Raw genomic sequence first — 27,674 nt, forward strand, 5'->3', positions numbered from 1 at the left:
AGGACCCGGGTCCCCAGGCTGGGGTCTCTCCATCCTTCCACCTTTCCCTTGTTCCCTCTCCAGGAGCAGGTGTGCCCGGGGCCTTTGGGGAGGGAGGGTTTCCGGGCCCCTGGGTTGGAGTGGGTCACGTTGCATTATGTTCATGACCATGTAGCTCATGTTGAAAATTAAAGTTTTTGGCTTTTCTAACCTGGCTTGCTCTGGCTTTGTGTTGACACATTTCTACCTAGGAAGCTACGGGCAGTTGGTCTTTAAGGGTCTGAGTGCTAGAATGCCAGGTGTCTGCCATGGCTTTATTATTATCTCTTTATGGGCTGGAGTTCATCCCAGGGAGCACTGCCAGAGATGCCCAGCAGGAAGCAGGGCTCTGGATGAACCTGCAGGCCCAGTCATTTCACACATGTGGAGACTGAGGCCCAGGGAGAGGGGTGCGTCCCCCAAGGCCATGCTGCTGGTGATTGGGGCTGGCAATAGAACCCAGATCTCATGGCTGCCAATAGAGGGCTTGTCCTACAGCCTTGGGCTGTGTCCAGCTGGCCCGAGTCCCCTGATGGTGGGTGTCAGCAAGGTCCCCCTCATTACTGTCCTTAGTTGGGGCTGGCATCAGTTTTAAGGGTGGAAGGGACAGGGTTCTACACTGGCCGATTCCACACTACTCGACAGGCAAGGAGAATGGTAGACCATTTCAATAGTGTGGGGACTTGCCCACCTGGACTGTAGACTGTCCCCTCCAGGCTCTGATCCCTGGGTTTTGCAAACGGTGTGAGCATCTGGCCTCATTGATAAGATTCCACTGTTTAAAGCTGTACATTTCCCCTGCAATGTGGAAAGTAGCCTCTTCCCACAACAGAGAAGCAGCCATCTGTTTCCGCTGGGGAGGGCCAGCTTGAGGGCCGTGTGGGCCTGTGCAGAGCCTCTCCTAGTGCTCATGCGCCCCCCACCCCAAACAATTTGGGCTACAGGGACCTGCACCTACAGGGTGGCTTTAGAGTCCCGTTTGTGCTGATGATGCAACTTTAATATATTTTTGGAGAGGAGGGAGGGGGCCAGCCACAGAAGGGAATGAGGTGGCAGAAGACAGCATGGAGGCCGCGGCCCCTCACCCCTCTCCAAGCTGGGGAGGGTGCACTGGTAGGAGAACCCAGACCCTCCCATTCCAGGCTGGACCTCCCACCAGGTGGGGCTGTCATATGGACTTCCGCCTGACCAGGGGCCTGCCGGGCCTGCTGCTCATGGCTCTGGGACTCGATGGGGGCGAGAAACCCAGATTGTCGCGGGCAGACATCTCCAGCTGGTGGATGCGATAAGAGATGGAGGTGGGGCCCCGGGTGCGGGGTGGGCGGCGGGCCAGGGAGGGGCCGCGGGTCTCCAGCGCCCCCGGGCGGAGCGGGCTGGCGCGATGGGCTGCGCGCTCCGGTGCGTCGGTGCTGGCCGCGAGGAAACGCAGGACCACCAGGTTGAGGAAGGCGCCGATGACCGTAAGTCCCAAGAGGATGTAGAGGAAACTGAAGGCCACGTAGGGCGGCTTCCTCTGCAGCGCCTCATCGCTCTGCAGCGCCACGAAGTCGCCGAAGCCTATGGTGGTGAGGGTGATGAAGCAGTAGTAGTAGGCGTGGAAGAAGGTCCAGCCCTCAAAGTGCGCGAAGGCGGCGGCCCCGAGCGCCAGGGTGGCCGCGCACACCAGGAACCCGGCCACCACCATGTTCTCGGTGGACACGCGCGGCCGCCGCAGGCCCAGGCCGCGCTTGGCCGCCAGCAGGAGGCGCCGCACCAGCGCATTCAGCCGCTCGCCCAGGCTCTGGAAGGTGACCAGGGTCAGCGGGATGCCCAGGAGCGCATAGAACATGCAGAAGACCTTGCCCGAGTCAGTGCCCGGCGCGGCGTGGCCGTACCCTGTGCAGGGAGAGCGGAGGGGAGGGTTGTGAGCGCTCAGCTCCATTCAACAACGGTCTTCTGCAGCCTTCCTGCCTGGTCCCCTCTCCATCCCCCAGGAAAAAAAAAAAAAAATCCCAGAGACCTTCCTAAAAACCTAGTTCTAACCAGGCCATTCCCTGGCTTTAAAACCTCGCATGGTTACTCGGAATCGCCCCAAAGTGGAAACAACTGGGGAATGGATAACGAACCTATGGCACATCCATACGTGGAATTCTTTCCAGCAATAAAAAGGAACGGACTGTTAGGGCCGGCAACAAAAGACGAGTCTCAAGTGCACTAGGCTGAGTGAAAGAAGCCATTCTCAAAAGGCTATATTACACGCTTCGTGAATCCATTTAGATGGCGTTCTGGAAACCACACAGAACAGACCTGTGACTGCCAGTTGTTGGGGCTGGCCCTACAAAGGGGCATGGCAGAATCTGGGAGAGTGATGGAAACGTTCTGTCTTGATCTAGGAGGTGGTTTCATGGAAGGCGCGTTTGATAGAACTTGCATAAATGAAGCCCGAAAATGGGTGAATTTTAATTTTTCTGTAAATTATGCCTGGAGTCCCTGGGTGGTGTAAATGGGTAATGTGCTTTTTGCTAACCAAAAGGTTGGCAGGTTCAAATCCACCCAGAGACACCGCAAAAGAAAGGCCGGGCAATCTACTTCCAAGAAATCAGCCATTGGAAACCCTACAGAGCACAGTTCTACTCTGACGCACATGGAGTCCTCATGAATCCGAGTCAACTCGACACCCCCCCCGCCCCCCCGCAACGCCAGCGCCACTTTTCTGTCCATGCAGAGCTCAGGCTCTGGGGCCCTGGTGCCTGGCTCTCTGCAAGGCTGGTTTAGCCAGCTGAGACCACAGAGCAAGAGCTGGCTCCCACAGGAGGCCAGAAAAGGCAAAACTCCTCCTGTTCCCACTCTTAGTTCCTTTCCCAAGGCTCCCAGATGCATGTCAGAGGGGAACAGCCAGGAGGGGAGGCCAAACCCAGCTAAGAATCCCCCAAAGACTGTGGGGGAAGACAGAAGGGATGGGTTGGAGTCTCAAGCTACTGGGCACAGGGACAGGGAGGGTCTCAGGCTTAAGGGAGCAAAGGGGTCCTGCTGAGCCAAGATAGAGAAGCAGGGCTGCCCCCATAGGAGGCAGCAAAAGGGCTGAATGGGAGCTGGGCCCACAGCTGGCAAATAATGAATTATCATTATTACTAATTAATAATTATAATAGTGCCTATGCAGTCTCAGGCACTGTGCCAAACATTTTACATGCATGACCTCATTTAAACCTAACAACTACCGGTGATGTAGGAAAAATTGCATTTTAAAGTTAAGGAACCAGAGCTCAGAAAGGTACAAGTGGTGGCCTGAGAAGGCAGGAGGTGCAGAGGTGAGAACACAGCTCAGGTCTCTGTAATTGCACAGCTTGAGCTTTTAACTCCACGGCTAACCCCACAGTTCACGTTCACTGCAAGAAACTTTCTCTAAGGCACGGGCTCAGAGGGGTGTCGTCTGAGCCCAGTGGGGCACCTGGACATCTGAAGCTGGCTGGCACCAGCTTGGCACCCTGCAGGGCCTGCTTCTTCCCCTTCCTGCTTCCTGGGCTTAGGCTCCCAGGTACCAGCCAGACAGTAGCCATGGGAACAGCTGGCAGTCCAGATGCTGCAGAGGAACTGCTCTGGATCCCAGAGGGCGAGGTCCAAAGCTTGCGGTAATGTCATTCCTCCTGCAAATATTTATTGAACATCTACTGTGTGCTAGGCATTGGCCACACAGCAGTGACTAAGACGGACTGCTCTCATGGAGTAACAATAATTATGACACAAAAATCAATCTTTTTTTAAAAACTTTTTTTCTGTGCGTCAGGCCTGTGCTTAACCTTCTGCATATATTATCTCTTTGGTCCTCACCACTGCCCTGGGATAGCGCCTATTAGCACCCCTATTTTATGGAGAGCACTGAGGCTCAGAGAGGTTAAGCAACTTGCCTAAGGTCACACAGCAAGTGTAATGCAGCCAGGCAAGGAAGCAACTCCAGCCACTTGGGCTTCCAGTCGCACTTCATCTCCCAGCCCTTGGAGGCGTTTTCTGAGCCACTACTGAATGCCAGCCTCTTGGCAAGCGTGAGTGACTGACTCCTCTCAGCCCTGCCTGCGGGGAATGAGATCCCCAATCCGCAGAGGGGGGGCAAGTGAGGATCGGTGAGCTGAAACGTCTTGTCCAAGGTCACTCAGCTGGGGAGGGGCAGAGATGGGATTCAAACCCAGAGGCGCCCGGACCGGCTCAGGACCGAGCGAGCGCAGCTGGGAGGCGCGCGGGGCCGCTCACCGATGGTAGTGATGACTGTGATGGCGAAGTAGAAGGAGCCGGCGAACTTCCATTGGCGACCGGCGCGGTGCGGCTCGGCCTGCAGCGCCAGGCGCTCCAGCTCCCGGTAGTCCTCGGCCGAGAAGCCGTACTTCCTCCGGAACTCGCTCTGCTTCTGGGCCAGCAGCAGCTTGCGGCTGCTCTCCGCCTCTGACTCGAGCGCGTCGAAGACGGCGGCGCCCACCAGCAGGTACGACAAAATGCACAGAATGAGTGCGGCCGTACGCACGCTCTGCTTCCTCATGGCGGCGCCCCGCGCCCCGCTCCCCTGTTGGCGACCGCGGGGGTCGCCCGGGCTCCAGTCCCGTCCATGCGCCCCGACGGCCGGCGGGCACGGTGAGCCGCCGGCGCCCGCTCCCTCTGCGCCCCTCGCGCGCTCGCCCTCCGGCGCCGGGACCACGCGGAGGAGTGTGAGGGCTGCGAGGGCTGGGGTGGCAGGGCATCGGGGACCCAGAGGCGGGGCCTCGGGGGGGACCAGCTCGGGGTGGCTGAGAGGAGAGCGGAGGGGGCTCCCAGCGGCTGGCTGCTTCCCTGCCGGCCTCATGCCCTCTCACATCTGCCTTTGTTTACCCGGTGGCGCCCTGGGGCTAATGTGTTAGCAAACAGTGACATCTGGAGTGCAGCGCCCAAAGCCCAGGTCTACAGAAGTCCTGTCCCTACCACTGGTTCGCCCTGTGACTTGGGGTAAGTCATTCATTCATTTGGTCAGTCAGTCAGTCAGCCAATAAATATTTCCCAATCATCTACTGGGGAGGTCCCTCGTGTAAATACGCTGATGTCCTAGTCAGGAGGGTTGGCCAGTGACTCCTGAACAAACAAAAAATAAAATTTAAGACGGGAGTGATGAAGAAGAAGAACAGATTCTTGGGGGGAAGGCGGAGTACAGCCAGCTGATGTGACCAGAAAGCCTCTCCAAGGAGTGACTTCGAGGAGAGAGGGCATCCAGCAGCAGGTGCAAATCCTTTGGGCAGAAGCGAGTTTGACTGGCAGCCAGGAGCAGCAAGGAAGCAGTCTGGCTGGGGCCCAGAGAATTGCGATGGGGGGTGGGGAGAGGCAGCGTTAGGCAGGGGCTACCTCACACAGGGTCTCACAGGCCAGAGGTTTTATTCTTCAGTAAAATTGAAGGCCGTGAAAAGTTTGCAAACGGACAAAAAACACGGATCTGGTTCACATTTTTCAAAAGAGCATTCTGGCTCTCACAGGGATGTAGCTCAGAGTGGAGGAGTGAGGCCAGTTTGGAGACTATTGTTTCTGAGTGCATGCTGAGGGTGGCCTGAAGGGAGGCGTGGCATTGGAGATGGACAGGAGTGGGTGGATCTGAGATACTGGAGGAAGGGGAAGCTGGGTCCGCAGCTGGACCACGTTTCCCAGCCCCTCTTGCACATAGGATGCCCACGTGATGAGCTCTAGCCAATGGAATGTGGGCAGAAAAGTGCGTGTCCCTTCCAGGCCTGGTGCAGAAAACCTGCCACACGCTATCCTCTGCCTCTTTTTCCCAGCACTAGGCTGAATGCAGAGACACACCTGAAGTTTTTTAAAAAGGGACGAGCCATAAAGTGGAAGGTGCCCGGGAACCGCAATGACACATGCGAGGCCACCCCTGTGGAACTTATGTTGTCTTAAGCCACTGAGATAGAGGTGTCATCTGTTACAGCAGCTAGCATTACCCTAATACACGGAGCGACAGCACTTGCTGGTGGATTGAACGTGAGGGCCAAGGAGAAGACTCAAGGATGACTTCTGGGTGTCAGGCCTGAGCAGCTGGGTGCCTGGGGACACTTTCCACTGACCTCCTCCCCAGAGGAATCCATCTCCTGCCCCAGTGTTACAAAAGGGATGCTCTTTTCAAGTCCTGGGAAGGCCTGTGTGGAGACTGGGCAGAGCAACAGGCAGCCTCTCTCTAGAGTTACCCTCCTTCTGCAACTGCCTGGAGCCCCCAGCCTTCTATGTCTCTGCTGCAGCCTTGCTTGCATCATCTGCCCCCCAACGACTGCTCCAGTCACCCTCCCTAAAGCCCTCTGCATGTTTTTTTTTTTTTTGCTCCAGGTACACTCAACTTTCAGTTTCTGGCATAAACTCTCACTTTGCTGCAACAGTCCTGTTACATCGCACTCAATACCACCAACTAGTTGTCGTCAAATTGATTCTGACTCATGGTGACCCCATGTGTGTCAGAGTAAAACTGTGCTACAGAGGGTTTTTAGTGGCTGAGTTTTTGGAAATAGATAGCCAGGCCTTTCTTCTTACATGCCCCTAGATGGACTTAAACCTCCAGCCTTTTAGTTAGCAGCCAAGTGCATTAACTGTACCACCCAGGGATTAAATAGTCAACAGTATTGAGTATCCTGGAATCCCTGAGTGGCGCGAATGGTTAAGCACTCAACTACTAGCTGAAAGGTTGGTGATTTGAACCCACCCAGAAGTGCCTCAGAAGACAGTCCTGGCAATCTGTTTCTGAAAGGTCCCAGCCTTGAAAACCCTATGGAGCACTTCTATTCTGCAACACATGGGGTTGCCATGAGTTGGAATCCACACAGCAACTAACAACGACAACGCTGAGTGTCTGCCGGGGCCAGCACCAGCTAAAGTAAGTGTATCACGTGTGTGAATACTTTTAGTCATCAAAGGACCCTTTTGCAGTAGGTGTGTCTGGGTGGTACACCGTTCATTTTCAGCTCTCAGTTTACTGGGACATCTCCTTTCCTGGCCCCCCCTTCCTCAGTGGCCCTCCTCTTGTTCCTGGGGGCCTCTGGGGGCCTCTGAGCGCCTGCCATCTTGTTCTCCCCCCACTGCTTTGTAGCTGTCACATTCCCTGACTGGGCCCCCCGTGTGTCTGTGAGCTGCCTGAATACAGGGATCCAATCTTGTCCACTTCTCTGACCCCAGCACCTGGACTGGCACAGACCACACACCCAGTGACCGTTTGTGACAAAGAAGAAGCAGTAGTGTGTCAAGGTTAAGAGCGTGGGCTCTGCACCCAGATTGCCTGGGCTCATATTCCACTTCTATTGCTTACCAGCTGTGTGTGCTTGGGATGCCTCAGTGTCCCCATGAGTAAAATGGGGCTGAAGACCATTTCTACTTTATAAAGTGGTTGTGGTAGGCAGAATAAAAAAATAAACCAAACTAATTGCCATAGAGCCAGTTCTGACTCATAGCGACCCTATAGACAGAGTAGAACTGCCCTATAGGGTTTCCGAGGCTGTAATCTTTACAAAAGCAGACTGCCACATCTTTCTCCTTTGGAGAAGCTGATGAGTTCAAATCACTGACCTTTTGGTTAGCAGCTGAGTGCTTAACCACTGTGCCACCAGTGCTCCTAATCGCCCCCTCAAATTGTCCACATCCTGATCCCTCAGACCTCTGAGTATGTCCTGTTATGTGGCAAAGGGGGATTAAGTTTGCAGACGGAATTAAAGCTGCAAATCAAGTGACTAGAAGCCCTGGTGGCACAATGGTTAAACTCGCAGTTGCTGACCGAAAGGTTGGCTGTTCGAACCCAGCAGCAGCTCCACAGGAGAAAAGACCTGGCGATCTGCTTCCATAAAAATTAAAAAAAAAAAAAAAGTTACAGCCTAGGAAATCCTGTGGGGCAGTCTACCCTGTCCTATAGGGTCACCATGAGTCAGAATCGACTCGACAGCACACAACTACAGTCAACTGACTTTCAGTTAAAAGATTATCCTGGATTATCCAGGTGGGTCCCATGTAACCACCAAATGCCCCCACCGAACCTGTTGCCGTCTAGTCAATTCCGACTCGTGGCGACCCCCTGTGTTATAGAATAGAGCTTCACCATAGGGTTTTCTTGGCTGGAATCTTTACAGAGGAGACCTGGTAGCACAGTGGTTAAAGCACTTGGCCCCTAACCAGAAGGTCAGTGGTTCGAACCCACTAGCTGCTCCTCTGGAGAAAGATGTGGCAGTCTGCTTTTGTAAAGATTTACAGCCTTGGAAACCCTGTGGGGCAGTTCTGCTCTGTCCTGTGGGGGCAGTTCTGCTCTGTCCTGTAGGGGCAGTTCTGCTCTGTCCTGTGGGGGCAGTTCTGCTCTGTCCTGTGGGGGCAGTTCTGCTCTGTCCTGTGGGGGCAGTTCTGCTCTGTCCTGTGGGGGCAGTTCTGCTCTGTCCTGTGGGGGCAGTTCTGCTCTGTCCTGTGGGGGCAGTTCTGCTCTGTCCTGTGGGGCCATGAGTTAGGATAAACTTGAGAGCAGTGGGTTTGGGTTTTGTTTGGGAATCTTTACAGAAACAGATCCCCAGGACTTTCTTCCACAGCACCACTGGGCGGGTTTGAACTGCCAATTTATTTTAGGTTAGTAGTCGACCGTGAACCATTTGCACCACCCAGAGACCATTATAAGGGCCACTAAAAGTAGAAGAGTGGGGCAGAAGAGGGAGAATCAGAGATGGAGGAAGGGGGCCTTGAGTAAAGGAAAGTGAACCATCTCTAGAATCTGGAAAAAGCAAGGAAATGGATTCTCCCCTAGAGCGTCCAGAAAGCCATGCAGCCCTGTCAACACCTTGATTTTAGCCAATGAGATCTGCATCAGACTTCCATCCTACAGAACTGGAAGAAGATAAATATGTATTGTTTAATCCACTCAGTTAATGGGAGTTTGTTACAGCTGCCATAGGAAACTGATGCAGGGGTTGTGAGAATTTAATGAGTCAAGACATATGATGGCCGAGAGCAAGGCCTGGCCCTGGGGACTTGGTCATAGTGGGTGAGTGCCCAGGCCTGTAGGGACGTGCCCCAATTCACTTCCCAGGTGGGACCAGGGCCCAGTGCCTGGTAAAGGGGCCTTGGGTCCTGCCTTCCTCGAGAGCTAGAGGCAGCTCAGTGGCCCAGAAGCAGGCACGGTGGCCAAGGTGGGTGCTCTGCTGTCTCAGCCTTATTTTCAGCAACGGCCACAGCAAAGCAAGTTTGATTTTCTGATTCCTGCTTGGACTTCAGAGGAGCAGAACCTAGGATAAGTCTCAGAGTCGGGGGTGGGGTGGCTGTTGGAGACTGGGAGGGGGCACCCATGACCTGCAGCCAGAGAAGGGCCTGAGGACAGCTTGTTGGGCCAGTTGGGGATTGGGGGAGGCTTGTTTTCAGGGGCAGGGTGGGCCCCTTGTCAGGGGAGCAATAACGAGGTCCCGGTTTTGAACACAGCTAAACACAGCTGCCAAGCATGGTGGCTCTGGAGCCAGTGAGACTGAGTTCAAATCCCTGCTCCCTCACTTTCTAACTGGGTGGTCTGGGACAGAATACTTCTACTTCTCTCTGCCTCAGTTTTTCCATCTGAGAAATCGGGATGATAATGGTGCCCATCTCGTAGGACTGTGTCGAGGATTACAAAAGATATTACGTGTCACTTTCCAGGGCGCAGAAGCTGATAGCTGTTTTTCCTCGCTTTTTACAGTTCACTGTCTGCCTGCAGATGTCAGTAAGTCTTTTTCCAGAAGCAGGAGAAAGCTAAAATGATCAAGCACCTGTCTGTGCTGGGCATATTCACAGACAGGACTGCTGGAATCCTCCCTTTATAGTTTAGGAAACAGAGTCTCAGAGCAGCCAAGTCACTTCAGCTGAGAAGGGCCTGGAAAGAGCTTGTTGGGGCAGTGGGATGGAGGCTTGTTTTTAGGGGAAGGGGGCCCTCAGGGAAAGGGAACGCCCTCACAGCCAGGAAGTGGCATTGCCAGGACTTGAACTCAGGGCTGCCTGGCCAGGACTTGAACTCAGGGCTGCCTGGCTCCCCAGGTCATGCTCCTTCTATTACACTGCTCTGGCAGGCAAGTTGCTGCTGGCTGTGCCACACTGCCAGGACCTCCCTGGACCTCATTTTGCTCATCTCTAGAGGATACTTGACTGGCTGTGCTCATGCGCACTGTGCCGATCCTGTGACATGCAGCTGAGAGGTGCTTTGTCGAATGCACCCGGTGGGGGTGGGGGTTATTTGGGCCATGAGGGAGCTGTCTAGCCCTGCCAGGCAGGTGACTCTGCCCTGTGCTTGGCATTTTTGGTTCAGCGGCTCTATTTTAAGCCAGGAGAGGTTAGAGTTTGTGTATCTGTGTTTCTCAGCTTGGGAAGCTGTCAGCTGAGCAGTCACCAAAAACAGCAACACCCCAGGGCACCCCCTGCAGCCCCCCCTCCCGCTGCTTCTCCCCTCCTTCCTCCCTTGGGGGCCTGAGGGGACCTGGTGATTTTCCTCTGTCCGGTTGTTCCCCGAGTTACACTCAGGGCCTCGGACTTGCTTTTTTCAGAGCTCCAAGGTTAGCTGCTTTGAGGACAAGAAAAGGAAGGTCATCCCAGGTGGGACCCTGGGTGCTTTTCAAAGCACTTCCCATCCTTAAGACTCTAGATTCTTCTGAAAGCTTTGTGAGTCAGGCTGGCCTTGCCATTCGCATGTCAGGGTAAGGAAACTGAGGCTCAGAGAGAGAGAGAGAGAGAAGACTCTTCTAAGACCACATGTGTTAGGGTGGTAGTGTTAGGTGCTGTTGAGTTGATTCTGACTCTTAGTGACCCCATGTGACAGAGTGTAATTAAACTGCCCCACAGGGCCTCCTAGGCTGTAATCTGGCACCAGCCTGGCAGGACCAGAAGTATAGCCAGAATTCTCCTTAGAAGCAAGGATGGTGAGACTTCGTCTCACGTGCTTTGGACATGTTATCAGAAGGGACCAGTCCCTGGAGTAGAACATCATGCTTGATAAAGTAGAAGGTCAGTGAAAGAGAGGAAGACTCTCAATAAGATGGACTGACACAGTGTCTGCAACAATGGGCTCAAGCATAACAAGGATTGTGAGGATGGCGCAGGACTGGGCCGTGTTTCGTTCTGTTGTACATGGGATCGCTATGAGTTGGACCTGACTTGACAGCACCTAACAATCTTTACAAAAGCAGATTGCCAGATTTTTCTCCTGCAGGGCTGCTGGGTGGGTTTGAACTGCCAACCTTTGGGTTAGCAGCCAAGTGCTTAACCATTGTGCCGCTGGGACTCCTCATGGCTAAGGAAGAAAATGGGATTCCGAGTGAGCCAGACCCCCATTCCGTCTTGGGCAAGTGACTTCACTTTTCTAGTCTCGGTTTCCTTATTTGTAACGTGGGGGTAAAAATACCTGCCTAACGGGATTCTTGTGAAGACTGAATGAAAGTGTGTATGAAGCAGCAGTCAGCACAGAGCTGCTCTTAGCTGCTGTTGAGTCTGTTCCAACTCATGGCGACCTCATGTTTGCAAAGTAGGACTGCTCCATGGCGTTTTCAAGGATGGACCTTTTAGAAGCAGATCACCAGGTCTGTCTTCCAAGGCACCTCTAGGTGGGTTTGAACTGCCAGCCTTTTGGCTAGTAGTTGAGTGCTTAACAGTTTGCAGCACCCAGAGTTTCTTTAGTACAGAGTAACCCATTGCTGTTGAGTTGATTCCAATCCATAGCAACTCTATAGGACAGAGTAGAACTGCCCCATAGGGTTTGCAAGGAGCGGCTGGTGGATTCAAACTGCCGACCTTTTGGTTGGCAGCCAAGCTGTTCAACCACTGTGCCTGTAGGTATCCAGTAAAAGTGAGTTTCTCCCTCTACCCAATTAATTTCTTCTCTTCTCTTTTCCACACTGCTTATTCCTCAGGCCTATTGAGATCTTAAGGGAGTGATTTTTATAGTTAGAATATAGTTTAGTAGTTTTCCAGAAGGCCAGAGAGCCCAGGCGTTCTCCCTGATAAGATGTCTCTCCTAAAAGAATGGATTATTTAACCTCAGGGGACAGGGAGTACCAGCAATTTGGAGGTGGCAGCTGTGGCCTTTCTGCAGTCTGAGTATCCTGTAGGGACCTCAGTTTCAAGAAATTAAAAGGTGCCTTTTGGTAATTTAAAGAATATTATTGGTGGATGGGAGTCCTTGGGTGGTGCAAACGGTTAAACGCTTGACACTAGTTGAAAGGCTGGCAGTCAGAGTGCCTTGGAAGACAGGCCTGGTGATATGTTTCTGAAAGATCACAGCCTTAAACCTCTATGGAGTGCAGTTCTACTCTGCGCACATGGGGGCGCCATGAGTTGGATTCGACTTGTCAGCAGCTAAGAACAACAACATTGGTAGATGTGCGGGGTTGATAGTGTATGTTATGGATTGAATTGTATCCCCCCCCAAAATATGTATTGTAAATTCTAACCCTTATACCTGTGGTTCTGGAGCCCTGATGGTGCAGTGGTTAAGAGCTCGGCTACTAACCAAAAGGTCAGCATGTTTGAATCTACCAGCCGCTCCTTGGAAACCCTATGGGACAGTTCTTCTCTGCCCTATAGGGTCGCTATGAATCAGAATCGATTTGATGGCAATGGGTTTTGGTTTCTATACCTGTGGTTATCTTTGCTATGTGAATGAGGCAGTACTAGTATAGGGTGTATCTTGAGTCAATCTCTTTTGAGATATAAAAAGAACAGATTGAACAAGCGGCCAAGCAAGGAAGCACAGATGGGGGAAGACACATGCCACATGAAGATCACCAAGGAGCCAAGGAACAGTAGCTGCAAAGAGACAAGGACCTTCTCCCAGAGCAGACAGAGATAGCCTTCCCCTAGAGACAATGCCCTGGATTCGGACTTTTAGCCTCCTAAATCGTGAGAAAATAAAATTTCTTCTGTTTGTTAAAGCTACCCACTGTGGTATTTGTCACAGCAGCACTAGATAACTAAGGCAGAATTCCCCCAAAATCAATGTCCACTCAGAACCTCAAAATGTGACCTTATTTGGAAATGGGGTCTTTGCATATGTAATTAGTTAAAATGAGATCATACTGGAAGAAGGTGGGCTCTAAATCCAATCTGACTGGTGTCTTTATAAAAAGAGGTGAGGGCACCCAGAGAGAGGCACACACAGAGAGAAGATGGCAGAAACCGGAAAGACACACCTACCAGTCAGGCAACCACTGGAAGCTGGGAAGTGGCAAGGAAGGCTCTGCCCTTGAGCGTCAGAGGGACAGCAAGGCTCTGCTGACACCTTGATTTTGGACTTTAACCAACAGAACTATGAGTGAATAACTTCCTTTTGTTATAAGCTACCCAGTTTGGTAGCTTGTTATAGCAGCCCTAACAAGTGAATACGGTAGGATTTCGAAGTCCCTCAGAATTTTCTGGGTGCTGGAAGACAAACCAGGGGAGAAGTTTCATAGCCAGAACTGTTCTGTCTGTCCTTGTGTCATCCCTAGGAGTTCTGCGGGTGAAAACCAAAACCAAACTCACTGCCGTCGAGCTGATTCCGACTTGTGGCAACCCCATATGTTACAGAGTAGAATTGCTCCATAGGGTTTTCTTGGCTGTAATCTTTACAGAAGCAGATTGCCAGTCACTGGTGGCAGCCACCTTTCGTGTTTGCCCAGCGCAAATCGTTTGTGCCACCCAGGGACTTAAAGAGAGGAAAGTTGCTCTATCTGGTACAAATAGAAAAGAATCCTAGGCCTAGCTCTATGGCTGCCTCACCCCCAAAGCATTGGGGAAGTCCATTCCCTTTCCTGAGACTCCGTCTCCACAAATGTGAAACAGGAGGCCGTTGGGCTCACCATCCTCCCACAGGTCGCCTCTCCGTTGTTCATACACTAAAATGCCAATAGGGGGCAGCGGCAATCACGTTTGTCTTCTCCCGTGACTGCCCTCTGAAGGTGGAGTTGAGGGGGTCCGTTATAATCTTACACAGATTTTAATGGAGTTGAGGGGTTCTTCTCATACTGTAGCATGGAAACCACACACACACACACACACACACAAAAACCAAACCCAGTGCCATCCAGTCGATTCCAACTCATAGCAACCCTATAGGACAGAGTAGAACTGGCCCATAGAGTTTCCAAGGAGTGCCTGGTGGATTCAAACTGCTGACCCTTTGGTTAGCAGCCATAGCACTTAACCACTATGGCACCAGGGTTCCTGCTGATTGAAACACAGATTGCTGGGCCCTACTCCAAGACCTACAGAGATTCTGGGGGTGGGGCCCGAGAGCTGTACATTTCCAACATGTTCCCAGGTGTTGCGGAGGCTGCTGGTCCAGGGGCCACAGTTTGAGAACTCCTGAGGTTGAGGATGGGGGGCAGGGGGCAGGTTAGTTCTGGCCACCTAGATATGGCCATGGGGAATCCTTGACCACAGAGCAGCCACTCCAGTTTGTTGGCTACATGTTACTTTTCTAAGCCTCATTAAATAAATCCTTAAAAAGCAAGATTGATTCTTTTCATTCATTCTGAGCCTGGTTCTGTGCCAGGCACTGTTCTAGGTCCTGGAGAGCCAGCAGTGAAGAAAACAGACAAAAAACCCCAGCCCTTGTGGAGCTCTCATGACTGTGTTTGGGGAGTTGGGCAATAAATAATAAACAAGTAAATTAGATAGTGCGTTAAAAGGCGATACGTGTTACGGCAAAAAGAACAAGCACAGCAGTGTAAGGGGAGTCGGAAGGGAGTGGCCAAGGTGGGTTGCCAGTGAAATGGTGACTCAAAATGTGAGTCAAAACTTGAAAGAGATTAAGGGAATTAGCCGTGTGGTATCTGGAGGAAGGTGACATCAGACAGAGGGATAGTCAGTGCAAAGGTCCTGGGGTAGGGGCGTGTCTGGAGGGTTTGAGGACCAGCAAGGAAGCCAATGAGGCCAGAGCAGGATGAGCAAGGGGGAGAGTAATTGAGGATAAGGGCAGAGAGGTGACTGGGGGCAGGTCACGGTAGAGGGGAAAGGCTGTAGGTCAAGGGAAGGCCTGTAGCTTTTCTTGGAGTGGAAAGAAGTGATGTGAGGGGACTCAGCTTTTAAAAGGATCCCTCTGGCTGCTGTGTTGAGCAAGAGTGGAGGAGGCCACCGCAATCATCTGGGCAGAGATGATGGTGGCCCTGGCCACAGTGGGGAGCAGTGGAGAAGGAGAGGTGGTCAGAGGTTATCCAGGCAAACGTACACATGTACCTGTTTGCTGTTTCCATAACTGAACCTGCCCAGTCCCTCTGACTGTCTCCTCTTCTCCTCTGTGCAGCTGACTCACACCATTATTGCCCAGAACTGAACTCTTCTCTACATTTAAACCTGACCCATCCTTGATCTCCAACTGCTTCCAGCCCCAGTCTCCTGGATGACAATGGTCTCCTCAAACTCAAAACATCTAGGACAACTCCCTCTCCATATCTGCCACCTAAAAGGGCTCACCTCCTCTTTCCCACTTTCTCTCAGTGCCCCATCATTCTCCCCATCCTCCAGCAGACAGCCCAGGGACTTTTTGACTTCTTATTTCCCCTGCTCCTCACATCGGACACTCAAATAAGACCTCACAGGCATGGGCCAGGCCCTGCTGATTCTTCCATCCATTCTTTCTTTCCCATCCTCACGGCTACACATCCAGGCCCTGGCACCTTATCCCTGAACCAGTGTGGGAACCTCACTCAGTAGCCTGGTGGGTGAGAGCATGGGCTCTGGAGCAGGACTTCCTGAGTTTGCATCCTGATTCTGTTAACTTTGAGTTGTGTGAACTTGGACTCTTTCTTAATTTCTCTGTACCTCCGTTTCTTCATCTGTGAAATGGGGATAATAGCAAAAGTAACTCCAAAGGGTTATTGTGAGGGTCAAGTGAGTTATTACATATAAGATGCTTAGAACAGAGCCTAGCATGTGGTTATTATTTATGCAACAAGTATTTATTGAGCGCTTGTTGTATGCAGAGACCTCCATTATACTGAGAGATAGATAGTCTGACCCAGCAGAAAGAGCATAGGCTGCGACCCCACAATTCCACTCGTGGATATATACCCCACAGGACGGTGTATGGTATCCAGCAGAAGACATGTACTCTGTGTCAATACTGATAGTGCCTTCTCATTTCCTGGCTGCTGGATCCTGATGGAAACATGGTTTTTATTTTTAAACAAATGCAAAGTAGACCATGGAGGAGGATGCAAAGTTTCAACATTTTTTTTTTCTTACAATAAAACATGAACTTTAAACAGAATTTCTCACTTGGGCTTGTTTCTTTCAGGCTATGTCCCCCAGTCCCTGGAGGTAACCTTCTCGCTCCCCTGGTTTTCTCCTCTCAAAAATGTTGAGAAGCTCTGATCTATATAGACTGTCTTGCTCAGTGCCTGGCACATGGTAGGTGTACAAGAAAGGTTCATTCATGTTCATACAAATTGTGTCTAATGGATTTCTTTAAGGCCTGTTTTCTGACTTTCTATTAAGCAGTGTGATTTCATCTTGTGGTTGTCACAAAGAATTTAGCCCCCCATGGCAAGGGCTTTCTCATTTGAGCACAAGCCTGACACACAAGTTCCTGCATGAGTCAGTATTCAGGGACTTTCTACTTAACTCTAGGAAAGGTAGCAGGAGATTCAGAATGTCTGTGTCTGTTTTTTACCAGACCCCCAGGAAAATGGCTGGTCCAGCCCAGCACCCACCTCTGCCTAATTATTAAGGGACCCAGTTGGTTGTACTATATCCTCCAAGGGGAAACTGGAGAGAAAGTTCCTCCATGAGCATAAAGGATGGGAATAGGCAAGGAACGGACCAGAAGGTCCTAGAAACCTTGGCCAGCCTCCCAGGCCGTGAACTAGAGGAGGGGGACAAGGTCATGCTCCCTCTCACTGCCGAGCTATTATATCAGGGTCCAGACCGACCAGGCAGCTCGCGAATATTCTTGTCCTCCAGAGCCTGTTCTGCGGATTCTAGCTGGATCGTTACCTGCAGCCCAGGGCGTGGGGAAGGGCCCTCTGCCATCTGCCCCGGGCTCAGGCACAGGGCTGCCTGCTGGGGACCATGGGCGCTGCGTCTCGGTTCCCAGGCCTGGCTCTAAAAGGCTCTGTACGGTGGGCTGCGCCCCCTGGCGGGCGGGCAGAGCCCGGGAAAGCACAGGCGGCGCTGGGTCTCCAGTCGGCAGAAGCGGTTCTGGTTGGACACCCGCGTGGCCACGCCCAGGCCACAGGTGGTCGAGCAGGCGCTCCAGGCCGTGCTCCACTCTGGGCATGGCATGGGCTGGGGAGCTACAAGGCCAAAAAACTGGGGTTCTGTGGGGGAAGAAAGAGGGGTCAGCGCCGAGAGGTCAGGGCTTGGCAGCCAAATCAACCCACCTAATTGGTCAAGTTGCTTAACCTCTCTGAACCGAGGTCAAGAAACCCTCTTTATACGCACCTGTGTGTGTACGTGTGTTGCATATACCTGTGTATACACACACAAGCGCACACATAATGTAGATCACATTGACATACTATTTCTTTTTTATACTTAGTACAAAAAAATGGTTAATATACTTATATACTTTTTATATTGAAGTTGAACTCCTTGGCATTCCTGTATGCATTTCTATTTAAATGTGGGTATCATATTTTTTTTTTATCATAGTCCATCATAAGGATAATAATAGCTACCACTGATGAAAGGATATGTACCAGGCTCTGTTCTGATTTATTTGTATTAACTCATTTAGTCCTCACAATAACTCTATGAAGTAGATGTGCTTATCACCCTCATTTTACAGATGGAGACACTGAGACACAGAGAAGTTAAGCAACTTGCCCAGAGTCACACAGCTAGTAAGTGGCAGAGCTAGGATTAGCACCCATGCAGAGTCCTAACACTTGCCACCCACCATGCTTCACTGCCTCTCAAGTGGCACAGTTATTTCTGTAACCAATCCCCTTTTGGTTGTCTTTTTTTTTTTTTTAATTACAGTCATGTGATCAAAACAAAACAAACAAAACCCAGCAACATAAGAACAACAGAAGCTCTAAACCTGAAGAGTTGACTGGAAGGTAACTGTCTTTCCCCCACCTCTGCCCACCTCTAGGCCACATCCCAGAGGCAACAATTTTGCCTCGTTCAGTTTTGAGTTCCTCTTTTGATAAGTCCAGATGATAATACTATGTATTGATCGATCTTAGCTTCTGTGGACTTTTTGCTATGAAATGCAAGAATTTGGTTCAAGTACCCTAATTCTCCCCTTGTCACTCTGCCACCCAATTTTTCTTTTTAGTTAATTATGACTTAAAATTATAGAAGCCCTGGTGGGATGATGGTTAAGCACTCAGCTGCTAACTCAAAGGTTGGTAGTTGGAACCCACTTTGCAGTGCTGCAGGAGAAAGACCTGGCAACCCACTCCCATAAAGATTACAGCCTAGAACATAGGGGACAGTGAGTTTATGTTAACAAGGGAGGGATAACTCGGAAAAGGAGGGTGGGAATGGTTGCATAACTCGAAGAATGTAATCAATGTCACGGAACCATACGTGTACACACTGTTGAACTGGTGTGTGTTTGGCTGTGTATATTCTCAACAACAACAAAAGAAATTAAAATTTAAAAAGGGACAGTTCAACTCTGTCACATGGAGTCACTATGAGTTGAAATCAACTTGATAGCACCTAACAACAATGTGAGTTAAAATTCTGCACTTAAACCAAGGCTTCTTGTTCTGTCAGTGTTAAAGGATCTGGCTGGTGACCCTCCGCTCACTCCCCTTTCCTGTGTCTCTCCTCAGCCTCCCACTGCCCAGTGTCTGTCATCCGTCTGTCGTTGAAACCTTTACTTTCCTGTCTCCAGATGTCCTCACCCCTCTAGGCCCCCCATGCCCCCGAGGTCTCACCCCAGGGTGGGGTCCAGCAGACACTCACCTCGGGCTGGAAGAGTCTGCACCCCCAGGGCGTCCGTGCAGACCCACTCGGGGCAGCACTTGCCTGGGACCTCCACCCTCCTGGGCTGGGGGCAGTCCCGGCTGGGCAGCAGGACGTCTTCGCTGCACAGCGACACACAGGTGAAGCCACCATCCTCGCAGCGGCAGCGAATCCTGCAGTGGGGCTGGAAGGTCTCTCCATCCTGGTACAGGCGGCCATTCACCTCACAGGTCCCGTCATCCTCTCCCACTGCAGGGGAGAAACCAGACCCCCACTGGTCACCCTGACCCTTCCCTGGGAAAGGCCAGCTGAGGCCGTGCTGGCCACATCCTGTGCATAGCCTCCTGGCAGAGCCCAGGCAGATCCGGCAGAGGAGGACAGCGCCCTCCCAGTGCCTGAGCTCTGTCAGGGGCTCCAGCCCAGTGCTTTGCGGCCCCATCCCATGGCCAGCCTGCCCCGGCCCTGCAGGAAGCCTGGACACTGGCACAGAGTTTACAGGAAGTCTGCCTGGGTTTAAGCCCCAGCTCTGCCCTTTATTAACTGTGAACCTTGGCCAAGTGATTTCACTTCTTGCCTCAGTTTCCTCAACTGCAAAATGGGGATATAATGGTACTTATTTCAATGGTTATAAACTGATACAAGTAACACACACCACAAAAAGACCTTCAATCGATCCTAACTACTGTGTTGCTGTTATTACAATTTATATGCACTGAGATTTCACGAACCAAAAGTTCATTGTTCACCTGCTGGGTCGTAGTCATCACTGTTAGGCCAGGGCTTAACTTGCTGGCTGTGTGGCTTTGAGTGAGTTACCTAACTTCTCTGAGTCACCTTAACGCTAAATCTGTGCCTTCAGTTACATGGTGGGTAATACGTACCTAGCCCCTAGCACAGTATTAGCATATAGTAGGTGCTCAGGAAATACTCTTTGAATGAAGCCCTCAAGAATGAAGTCTCAAGAAAGAGAACTCCTTGAGGGTGGGGCTGTGTCATCATGGCATCCCCCCACCCCCCGTTGGACATACAGAACCTCAAGAAATGCCCCTTGAGTAAATGCCTGGCACCAGGCATGGCATATAGAAAACACTGGATAAATTAGCTCTCACTCCTTGTAATTCAAGAGAGATTTCTTCTGCACCTCCTGTGTGCCAACCACCACGCTCCCGGACAGGAGTAAGACACAGTCCTTTCCTCCAGGGAATCTGGGCCAGCGGGGAGATAGATGTGAAAGTCACATTCTCCAAGCAGAACACGGAAGGAACAGTGACGGAGGGCTTCCTGGAGGCAACTGTTTTTTAGACACATTTTTAATAGCAATCATCTGTGAGCTTATATAACAACTCACTCCTTTCTCACTACAATATGCCCCTGATCAAATAAAGCATTTTACCAGACCTTGCTATTGCTAATTTTCTGTCTACTGTATAAATTTTTTAACAGATTTTTTTTTACAGTTTTTTTCCCCCTATAAATGGACTCGTTTTTATTGATTCATGGGCCCCTCTCTCTCTCTCTCTCTAGTTGTTATTTTTATAAAAGGGACATATACTTCGAAGAAAGAGGTAATTGCTCTACAAGGCTTATTATTATTATTTTGAGAGTATCCCCATGTTCTTCTGTTTCCCTAAAGCAGTGGTTCTCAGCTGGGAAGGATTTTGCCCCCAGGAGACAGTTGAGTCTATCCGGAGACAGTTTTGGTTGTCACAACGTGAAGGGTTGGTACTGACATCTAGTACGTAGAGGCCAGGGATATTACTAAACAACCTACAATGCACAGGACAGCCGCCACAACAAAGAATGACCCTGCCCCAGTGGCACCAGAGTGAGGTGGAGAAACCTTGCCCTGAAGTGTCAGAGGACAGCGAGGCCTGGAAGAGTGGTGAAAGATGGAACTTGCCCAAGGTCATGCTAATAAATAGCAGATCCAGGACTCACACTGTGGTCCCAGGGCTCCCAATCCAGGAGGAAGACAGACTGCAATGCTGCCTTTAGAACCTGCTTGACCAGGACGTGCAAGACGTGCAACATTAAGCATGATGGAAACTGAGCCTCAGTTTCCTCATCTATAAAATGGGTCTGAAAGTACTTGCCTCATAGTGTTGTTGTGAGGATTGTGTAGTAAGTGCTTAGCACAGGGCCTGGCACGGATCATTCCCTGAATGAGGGCTTGTACTTTTTTTCCCCCGAAAGTGTGTGAAGGTGCTGAGAAGGGGATGATGCTTCCAGTTTGAAGGGTCTGGAATGGCTACTCATGGGAGGAGGTGTTTAAGCCTTTGGAAGTTGGCTGTGATTTGGACAAGCAGGTGTGGGGGGGAAGACTATTCAGGTGGTAGGCATGGTCCTGGCAAAGGCCAAGAGGGGAGAAGTGGGGGGTGGCCTTGGGGGCAAGGGGCCACCAGGTTTGGCTGGAGTGGATGGTGTACATGAAGCAAGGGGGAGAGAGGCAGAGAGAGGAGGCTGCTGTTGGACTGAGAAGCCCTGGCCTTGCCCAGCCCCCTCCATCAGTCCCGCAAACCTGCTTACAGAGGCATAGCGCCCCCCGGCCGCCAGGGCCCGCCCCGAGTTGGCAAACCAGGCCCTGGCTGGAGTCGCAGACGTGGAGGTGGTCGCAGGGCTCCCCCAGCCGCCGTGCACATACCCGGCAGCACCCACAGCCGTCCAGCACCAGGGGCACCCCCAGTGGGCATCGGGGAGGCGGCCAGGGGCAGGCACACGGTGTTGGGCACAGCTGGGCACACACCTGCCAAGACAAAGACCTCACTCAGCCACTGACTTTGAAGACAGGTGGTGAGACACCCCCCCAGCCCCCACAGCTGGCCACTTCTCTGCCAGGCTGGCCAATGTGGGGTCCACAAATTAGCTGAGAGTCATACAGACCTGGCTTCGAGCCCTGGCTGTCCTATGGCCCTTCATTGCATTGTGGCCATGAGCAAGGATGCTGGACATGTATTCCAGTCCTGGCTCTGCTTCTTATTAGCTGTGTGGCCTTGGGCAAGCTACTTAACCTCTCTGAGCCTCAGTTTCTTCATCTGTAAAATGGGGACAATAATAATACGTAGCTCAGAGGATTATTTTGAGGAATACATGAAATTGGGCATGTTGAGCCCTTAGTAGCTAGATGCTCAGTGCGTTTATCTATGGCCATCAGCATTATTAACAACAGGAAATGGCTTAGGTAGGCCCTACCCTCTGGGAGCTCCCAGAAAGGCAAATGCAACGACGTGATGGATTAAAGCAGCCTTTTCCAGCTTGTGGACTCTGGATACTTATCCTGAGGACTGAACAAATTAAACAGTATCGTGGGCATTTTTAATCTTTGGCACAATCAAGAATATGTTTACGAACCCTGTGTTGGGCATTCAAATCAACCAGGAAGATTGGTAAAATACAGATCTCAAGGCCCTCACTGAGACTTACCAAGTCTGAACTCCCAGAGGTGGGGCCCTGGAATCTGTATTTTCAACAAGCTGTCGGGAGGCTTTTGGTGCACAGCTAGGTTTTCAGCACCTCTGATCCAGTCCAACACCTCCATGTACAGATGGGGACACTGAGGTCCGAGAAGAGGAAGGGCCTTGCCAAAAGTCACAGTGTGTTGGCTGCAACTGCAAGTGTCTGCTTCCCCAATGAGGACCCAGGGACAGACTTTTCTTGTAATGGGCACCTGAGCCAGGCACCCAGCCCCCAGTGGCAGAGTCAAGACGTCAGCCCAAGTGTCCTGACTGCCCACCCAGGACAAAGAAACAACCAAACTCTGAGGCAGATGTCACTTAGGCAGAGGGCCCCACCACGTGGCAAACTAAGGAGAAACATGGGCTCCTGCATGTTCTTTGCAGGTGGGGACCAAGAGATAGGCATAATTCAAGATGTTCCCAGTGGCCACATTTGTGGGGGACTGATCTTTAGTTTAGGAGCCCCTGGGTGCCACGAACAGTTAAGTGGTTGGCTACTAACTGAAAGATTGATGGTTCAAATCCACCCAAAGGCACCTCAGAAGAAAGGCCTGGCAATCTGCTTCCTAAAGATCACACACACAAAAAAACCAAACCCGGTGCCGTCAAGTAGATTCCGACTCATAGTGACCCTATAGGACAGAGTAGAACTGCCCCATAGAGTTTCCAAGGAGCGCCTGCTGGATTTGAACTGCCAACCCTTTGGTTACCAGCTGTAGCACTTAATCCCTATGCCACCAGAGTTTCCCCTAAAGATCACAGCCATTAAAAGCCCCATGGAGATGTAGCTTGAAGACACTATGCTGAGTGAAATAAGCCAGTTACAAAAGGACAAATATTGTGTAATCTCACTTAAATAAAAAGACAAGAAAAGGCAAATATATAGAGATGAAAGTTTGTTAGCGGTTACCAGGGGCAGAAGGAACCCTGGTGGACCGATGGTTAAAGCACTCAGCTGCTAACTGAAGGGTCGGCGATTTGAACCCATCAGCTGCCCAGTGGGAGAAAGATGTGGCAGTCTGCTTCCTTGAGGATTTACAGCCTTGGAAACCCTTTGGGGCAGTTCTACTCTGTCTTATAGGGTCACTGTGAGTCGGAATCAACTCAATGGCAATGAGTTTGTTTCTTGTTCCAGGGATGGGAGGGAAAAGGAAAAAGGGGATTAATAGTGATGGACAAATTGCATTGATTAAAGGTGGGGTTGCACAGCCAATTATTGTAATTGCTGTCAATAAGTTGTATGCCTGTAAAAAGTTGAAATGGCAAAAGTTGTGTGATAGATATATTTAGAACAATGAAAGACTAGCTGTTGAGGCTGCTTATGTACAACCAAACACCTCATGTGATTTAATTCCTTTCTTTGGAGGTTTAGGGTCATGGTTTCATGGGACATCCCAGTTAAATGGACTAATAATGTGTTTTGTGCTTCTGTTCTATCTCCTAGTTCATTGCATAGTCCCCGGGGTCTGAAAAGCTTGCAAGCAGTCTTCCAAGGCACTATTCACCTGGGGCAAAGAGAAAGAACAAGAGTCAAGAATAAGAGGAGAAAATGGAATGTGTGGCTAATTGCCTCCATGAACAACTGCCCACTTTTCCATGAGAGCAGAAGAACTGGATGGTGCCTGGCTACCAGTATTGAACATTGCGATCAAAGATTCCATAGAAGAATTCTGATCAAAAGGGGAGAAAAACGCAGAATTTCAAATTCTCATGGACTCTAGACTTTCTGGAGCCATGGAGGCTGAATAAACCCCTGAAACTATTGCCCTGAGATAATCTTTAAACTTAAACCAAAAATATCCCCTGAAGTCTTAAAACCAATAATAGTTTAGCTTAACTAGTAAAAAATTTTTGCCTCAAGCATTATGTTCTTTTAAGAATTATCTATATGGGATCAAACTGACAACAGCAACTTGAAAGATTAGATAGGAAACTTAGGGGGCAGTGAGTTTATGTTAACGAGGGAGAAACAATTCAGAAAAGGAAGGTGAGAATGGTCACACAACTCGAAGAATGTAATCAATGTCACTAAATTGTACTTGTAGAAAATGTTGAATTGGTGTATGTTTTGCTGTGTACATTCTCAACAACAACAACAAAATAAATAAAATTTATGGAAAGAAAACCCTTATGGAGTGCAGTTCTACTCTGAAACATATGTATGGTGTTGCCATGAGTCGGAATAGACTCTTTGGTAACTGGTTTGGTTTAGGGGTGTTTCCGGATCTTTAAATTGGTAGGATCCTTTGGGGACTGAAGAGTTCTATCTAGAGGAGGGACGATTTGCAGTCTAGGAGGATAAACTTAATTACTTCATATCTCCTGTGTGGCCCCCAAGCAGGCAATGATGCCTTTGCTCCCACCCTGCCCCACCCCAATAGCCCCCAATTCAGCAAACCTTTCAGTGGCCCGCAGCGCCCATCCTGGCCACCAGGGGCCACTCCAAACTGTCCTAGCAGTTCTGACAGGGTCACAGAGAAGGAGGCAGTCACCAAGCACCAGGCTCCCATCTAAGGCAGCACTGGGTGATGGGCGGGTGTGTCTAGCAGCCTCACAAGGGAGGAAGTCCCCCTCTCTGGAGGTATTTCAAGCAGGGGACTGGGCAATGCTGAAGTGATTCTAGAGAAGATGGCCTAGCCTCGCCCTCAAAGTGTGGTCCATGCCAGCATCACTTGCATCACCTGGAGCTTGTTAGAAATTCAGCATTTCGGGCCCCACCTTCTGAACCCGAAATCTGAGTTAAACAAATCCCCAGGTGACTCTCATGGAATTGATTTGAAAAGCAATAGGCGGGCTTTGAGTTCCCTTCCAAACCAGGGATTCAGCTCCTTTGGTTAGTTGAGGGGTGGAGGGTGGGGGTAGGAACTCTGACCAAAACGGGCCCTCCAGTCCCTCCCCACCTGAACACAGGAGGGCCAGGTAATAGGCCCTCTGCCTTGTACTTGGGTTCCCAAGTTGGACTCCTTTTACCTGGCAAGTTTGGAAGAGGCTGGATTCTGCAGGTCCTGACACCCAGGAGAGGCTATTAATAATATTAATGATGATAACTCACGATTGCCACAGTCACACTATGAGCCAAGTGCTTTAACGTGTTGTCTAACTTAACCCTTCAATGTGAGGTACCATCATTATCCCCATTTTAAAGGTAAGGAAACTAAGGCTCAAAGCAGTGTAGTGACAGCTAGTAAGGGGTAGAGTCAGGATTGAAATCCAAGTTCATGTCAACCCAAGGGCCGAGCTCTTAATCACTGTGCCTATCTTTTGTCCTTGGGAGCTCTGATCCCAGCTTAGCTTCTGCCTCAATTTCCCATTTGTTCAAGAGGAATAATGACAAGTTATTGAGGGTGTTTTGGTATAGCCAAGGAAGGATATGCCCTCTCCTGGCCTCCCTTTACTCCACACCCTTCCTAACCACCCCATCCCTATGTTCAAGTTGTCCCATCAACACTCAGTTTCCTCAGAGTCTGGCTGTGGTCACTAGGCAGTGAGACTCTGTGGTAAGAGCACTGGACATGGAGTCTTCTGGGCAAGAGCTGAGAGTTAAGTTCTACCACTGACTTTGAACATATTACTTAACTGCTGTGTAAATGGGGACGAAGACTACCTATCTCAGAGGGATAAAAGGGACTAAATGAGGCCACAGCCAACAAAGGATCCTTCATTGTTTCCGGGTCTCTACTCCTGCCCCTCTACACAGCCTTGAGCCCAGGAGCCCACAGCCTGCCTGGAAGACTTGGAATTCTCTCTCTGAGGATTGTTGTGGCTTTCTGTGTTTGCCATGACTAAGTCCCCATTTTCCTGAGACTCAGGAAGAATGGAGGGGGTGAACAATATGTTAAGGACAGCTTAATTTTGATTGTTCATTTAATCCCAGCCCCCTTCCCCCTCTCCAGAACCCCAAGTCCCCTGCTCCAAATACCCAAGCCACCCAACGTAGCACCATGTCTTTTCTGTCCCATTTGGGAGTACAGGCAGCCAGATTAATGCTAACAGGGCTCTCAGTCTTCCCTTGCCCCCTGATTGGGACCTAGAGGCTGGGGGGTGGAGGGAGAAGCCCTTGCCCCATGCTCCCCAAAGGAGTATGAAATACAGTATGATCACGGCTCATGGTGGGGCCAATTCCCATGGCACCAGAAACCCAGTAGTTCCTGAAGTCATGACGGGGCTCAGCAGCTGTGGTCTTGGTCTAGGTTGAAGGTGGGGAGAGACACAGACTAGAGGCCTCCCACCAACACACACATGCCCATCTGGCCTCTACCATGCTCCTTCTCTATTGCTCTGATGTTTCTTGGCTGTGTGACTTTGGGCAAGTTGCTTACACTCTCTGAGCCTTATGACTGAGAATTAAGGATAACAATTCCTTATGGAGTTGTTGTATGTGTTAGGCAAGGTGGATGTGCCACAAGCCCTTTGATAATTTTCTCATGTAGCTCGTTTTCCACCAAGGTGTCTCTCTGACCCCTGGAGCCGGGCCACCTGTCACAGCCTGAGGGCCCAACAGCATTGATGCCCTTGCGGGGTGACCTTTCTAATCAGACCCCATGTCCATTCAAAGCCTGGCTTGGGTGGACAAAGCAGGTCCCATCTGAGTCTCAGTTTCCCCACATATAATGAGGGTAATATGTACCTGCTTTGTAGAGGGGCTGTAGGGATTGGTAATAAGCATAAAAGTCCTTTTCTGAACATTTAGCACATTCCGGGCCCTGTGCTGAACACTTCAGGTGCATTATCAAGAATGAGTGCCGCAGAGGCCTCTTGATCACTGTGCCCATTCCACAGAGGAAGAAGTTGAGGATCAGAGAGGTGCAGGGACTTGCCTGAGGTCACACAGCAGAGCTGGCCAGAGCAGCTGTCTGGGTGCAGGAAGGGAAGCCTGGCTTGGGTGGGCTGTGCTGAATGCAGCCGGGGGTGGGGAGTGTTCTGCCACGGCGTCCTTGGCTGTGATTTCACAATCTCCCAGCCCCCTCCCACCACACCAAAGAAGTCAATGGTGCATTTTGGGGCCCAGGCCCTCCTTACCTTTGAGAGGAGGAAGAGGAGGAAGAAGGTGAGGAGATGGGTCTGTGATCTGCCTCTCATGTCACTGCGTCCCCCGCAGAGCCAGCTTTGAGCCTGGGAGGCAGGACCCATGAGTCTTTATGTTCCGGCAGCTGTGAGGTCACTCCAGGCAAACACTCTCTCTCTCACACACACACACACACACACACACACACACACACACACGCAGACTGGCCTTTTCACTCCTTCCTCCTCTCCCCATCTTCATGTTCCTCTGACAAGCCCATTTACCTGAAGGTGAGATAGTGGAAGCCACCAAGGGGGCGCCTACCGGTGTGTCTGTGTATCTGTGTGC

At 50.9% G+C, this 27,674-nt stretch overlaps 2 protein-coding genes across 2 annotated transcripts; both read right to left on the bottom strand.

The window, feature by feature from the left end:
- Nucleotides 1-163: 163 nt before the first annotated feature.
- Nucleotides 164-7,651, bottom strand: KCNK15 (potassium two pore domain channel subfamily K member 15). Its single transcript, XM_049869848.1, has 2 exons — nucleotides 4,245-7,651; nucleotides 164-1,893 (listed from the first exon to the last, which is right to left on the bottom strand). Exons 1-2 carry the CDS (start codon nucleotides 4,825-4,827, stop codon nucleotides 1,187-1,189), a joined length of 1,290 nt encoding a protein of 429 aa, XP_049725805.1. The 5' UTR covers nucleotides 4,828-7,651; the 3' UTR covers nucleotides 164-1,186.
- Nucleotides 7,652-7,658: 7 nt separating this feature from the next.
- Nucleotides 7,659-27,592, bottom strand: CCN5 (cellular communication network factor 5). Its single transcript, XM_049869857.1, has 4 exons — nucleotides 27,341-27,592; nucleotides 21,396-21,612; nucleotides 18,870-19,118; nucleotides 7,659-17,266 (listed from the first exon to the last, which is right to left on the bottom strand). Exons 1-4 carry the CDS (start codon nucleotides 27,449-27,451, stop codon nucleotides 17,052-17,054), a joined length of 792 nt encoding a protein of 263 aa, XP_049725814.1. The 5' UTR covers nucleotides 27,452-27,592; the 3' UTR covers nucleotides 7,659-17,051.
- Nucleotides 27,593-27,674: the final 82 nt, after the last annotated feature.

This window comes from Elephas maximus, chromosome 25 (assembly GCF_024166365.1).
Source record: "Elephas maximus indicus isolate mEleMax1 chromosome 25, mEleMax1 primary haplotype, whole genome shotgun sequence".
In the NCBI taxonomy this organism is placed as follows: Eukaryota; Metazoa; Chordata; class Mammalia; order Proboscidea; family Elephantidae; genus Elephas; species Elephas maximus.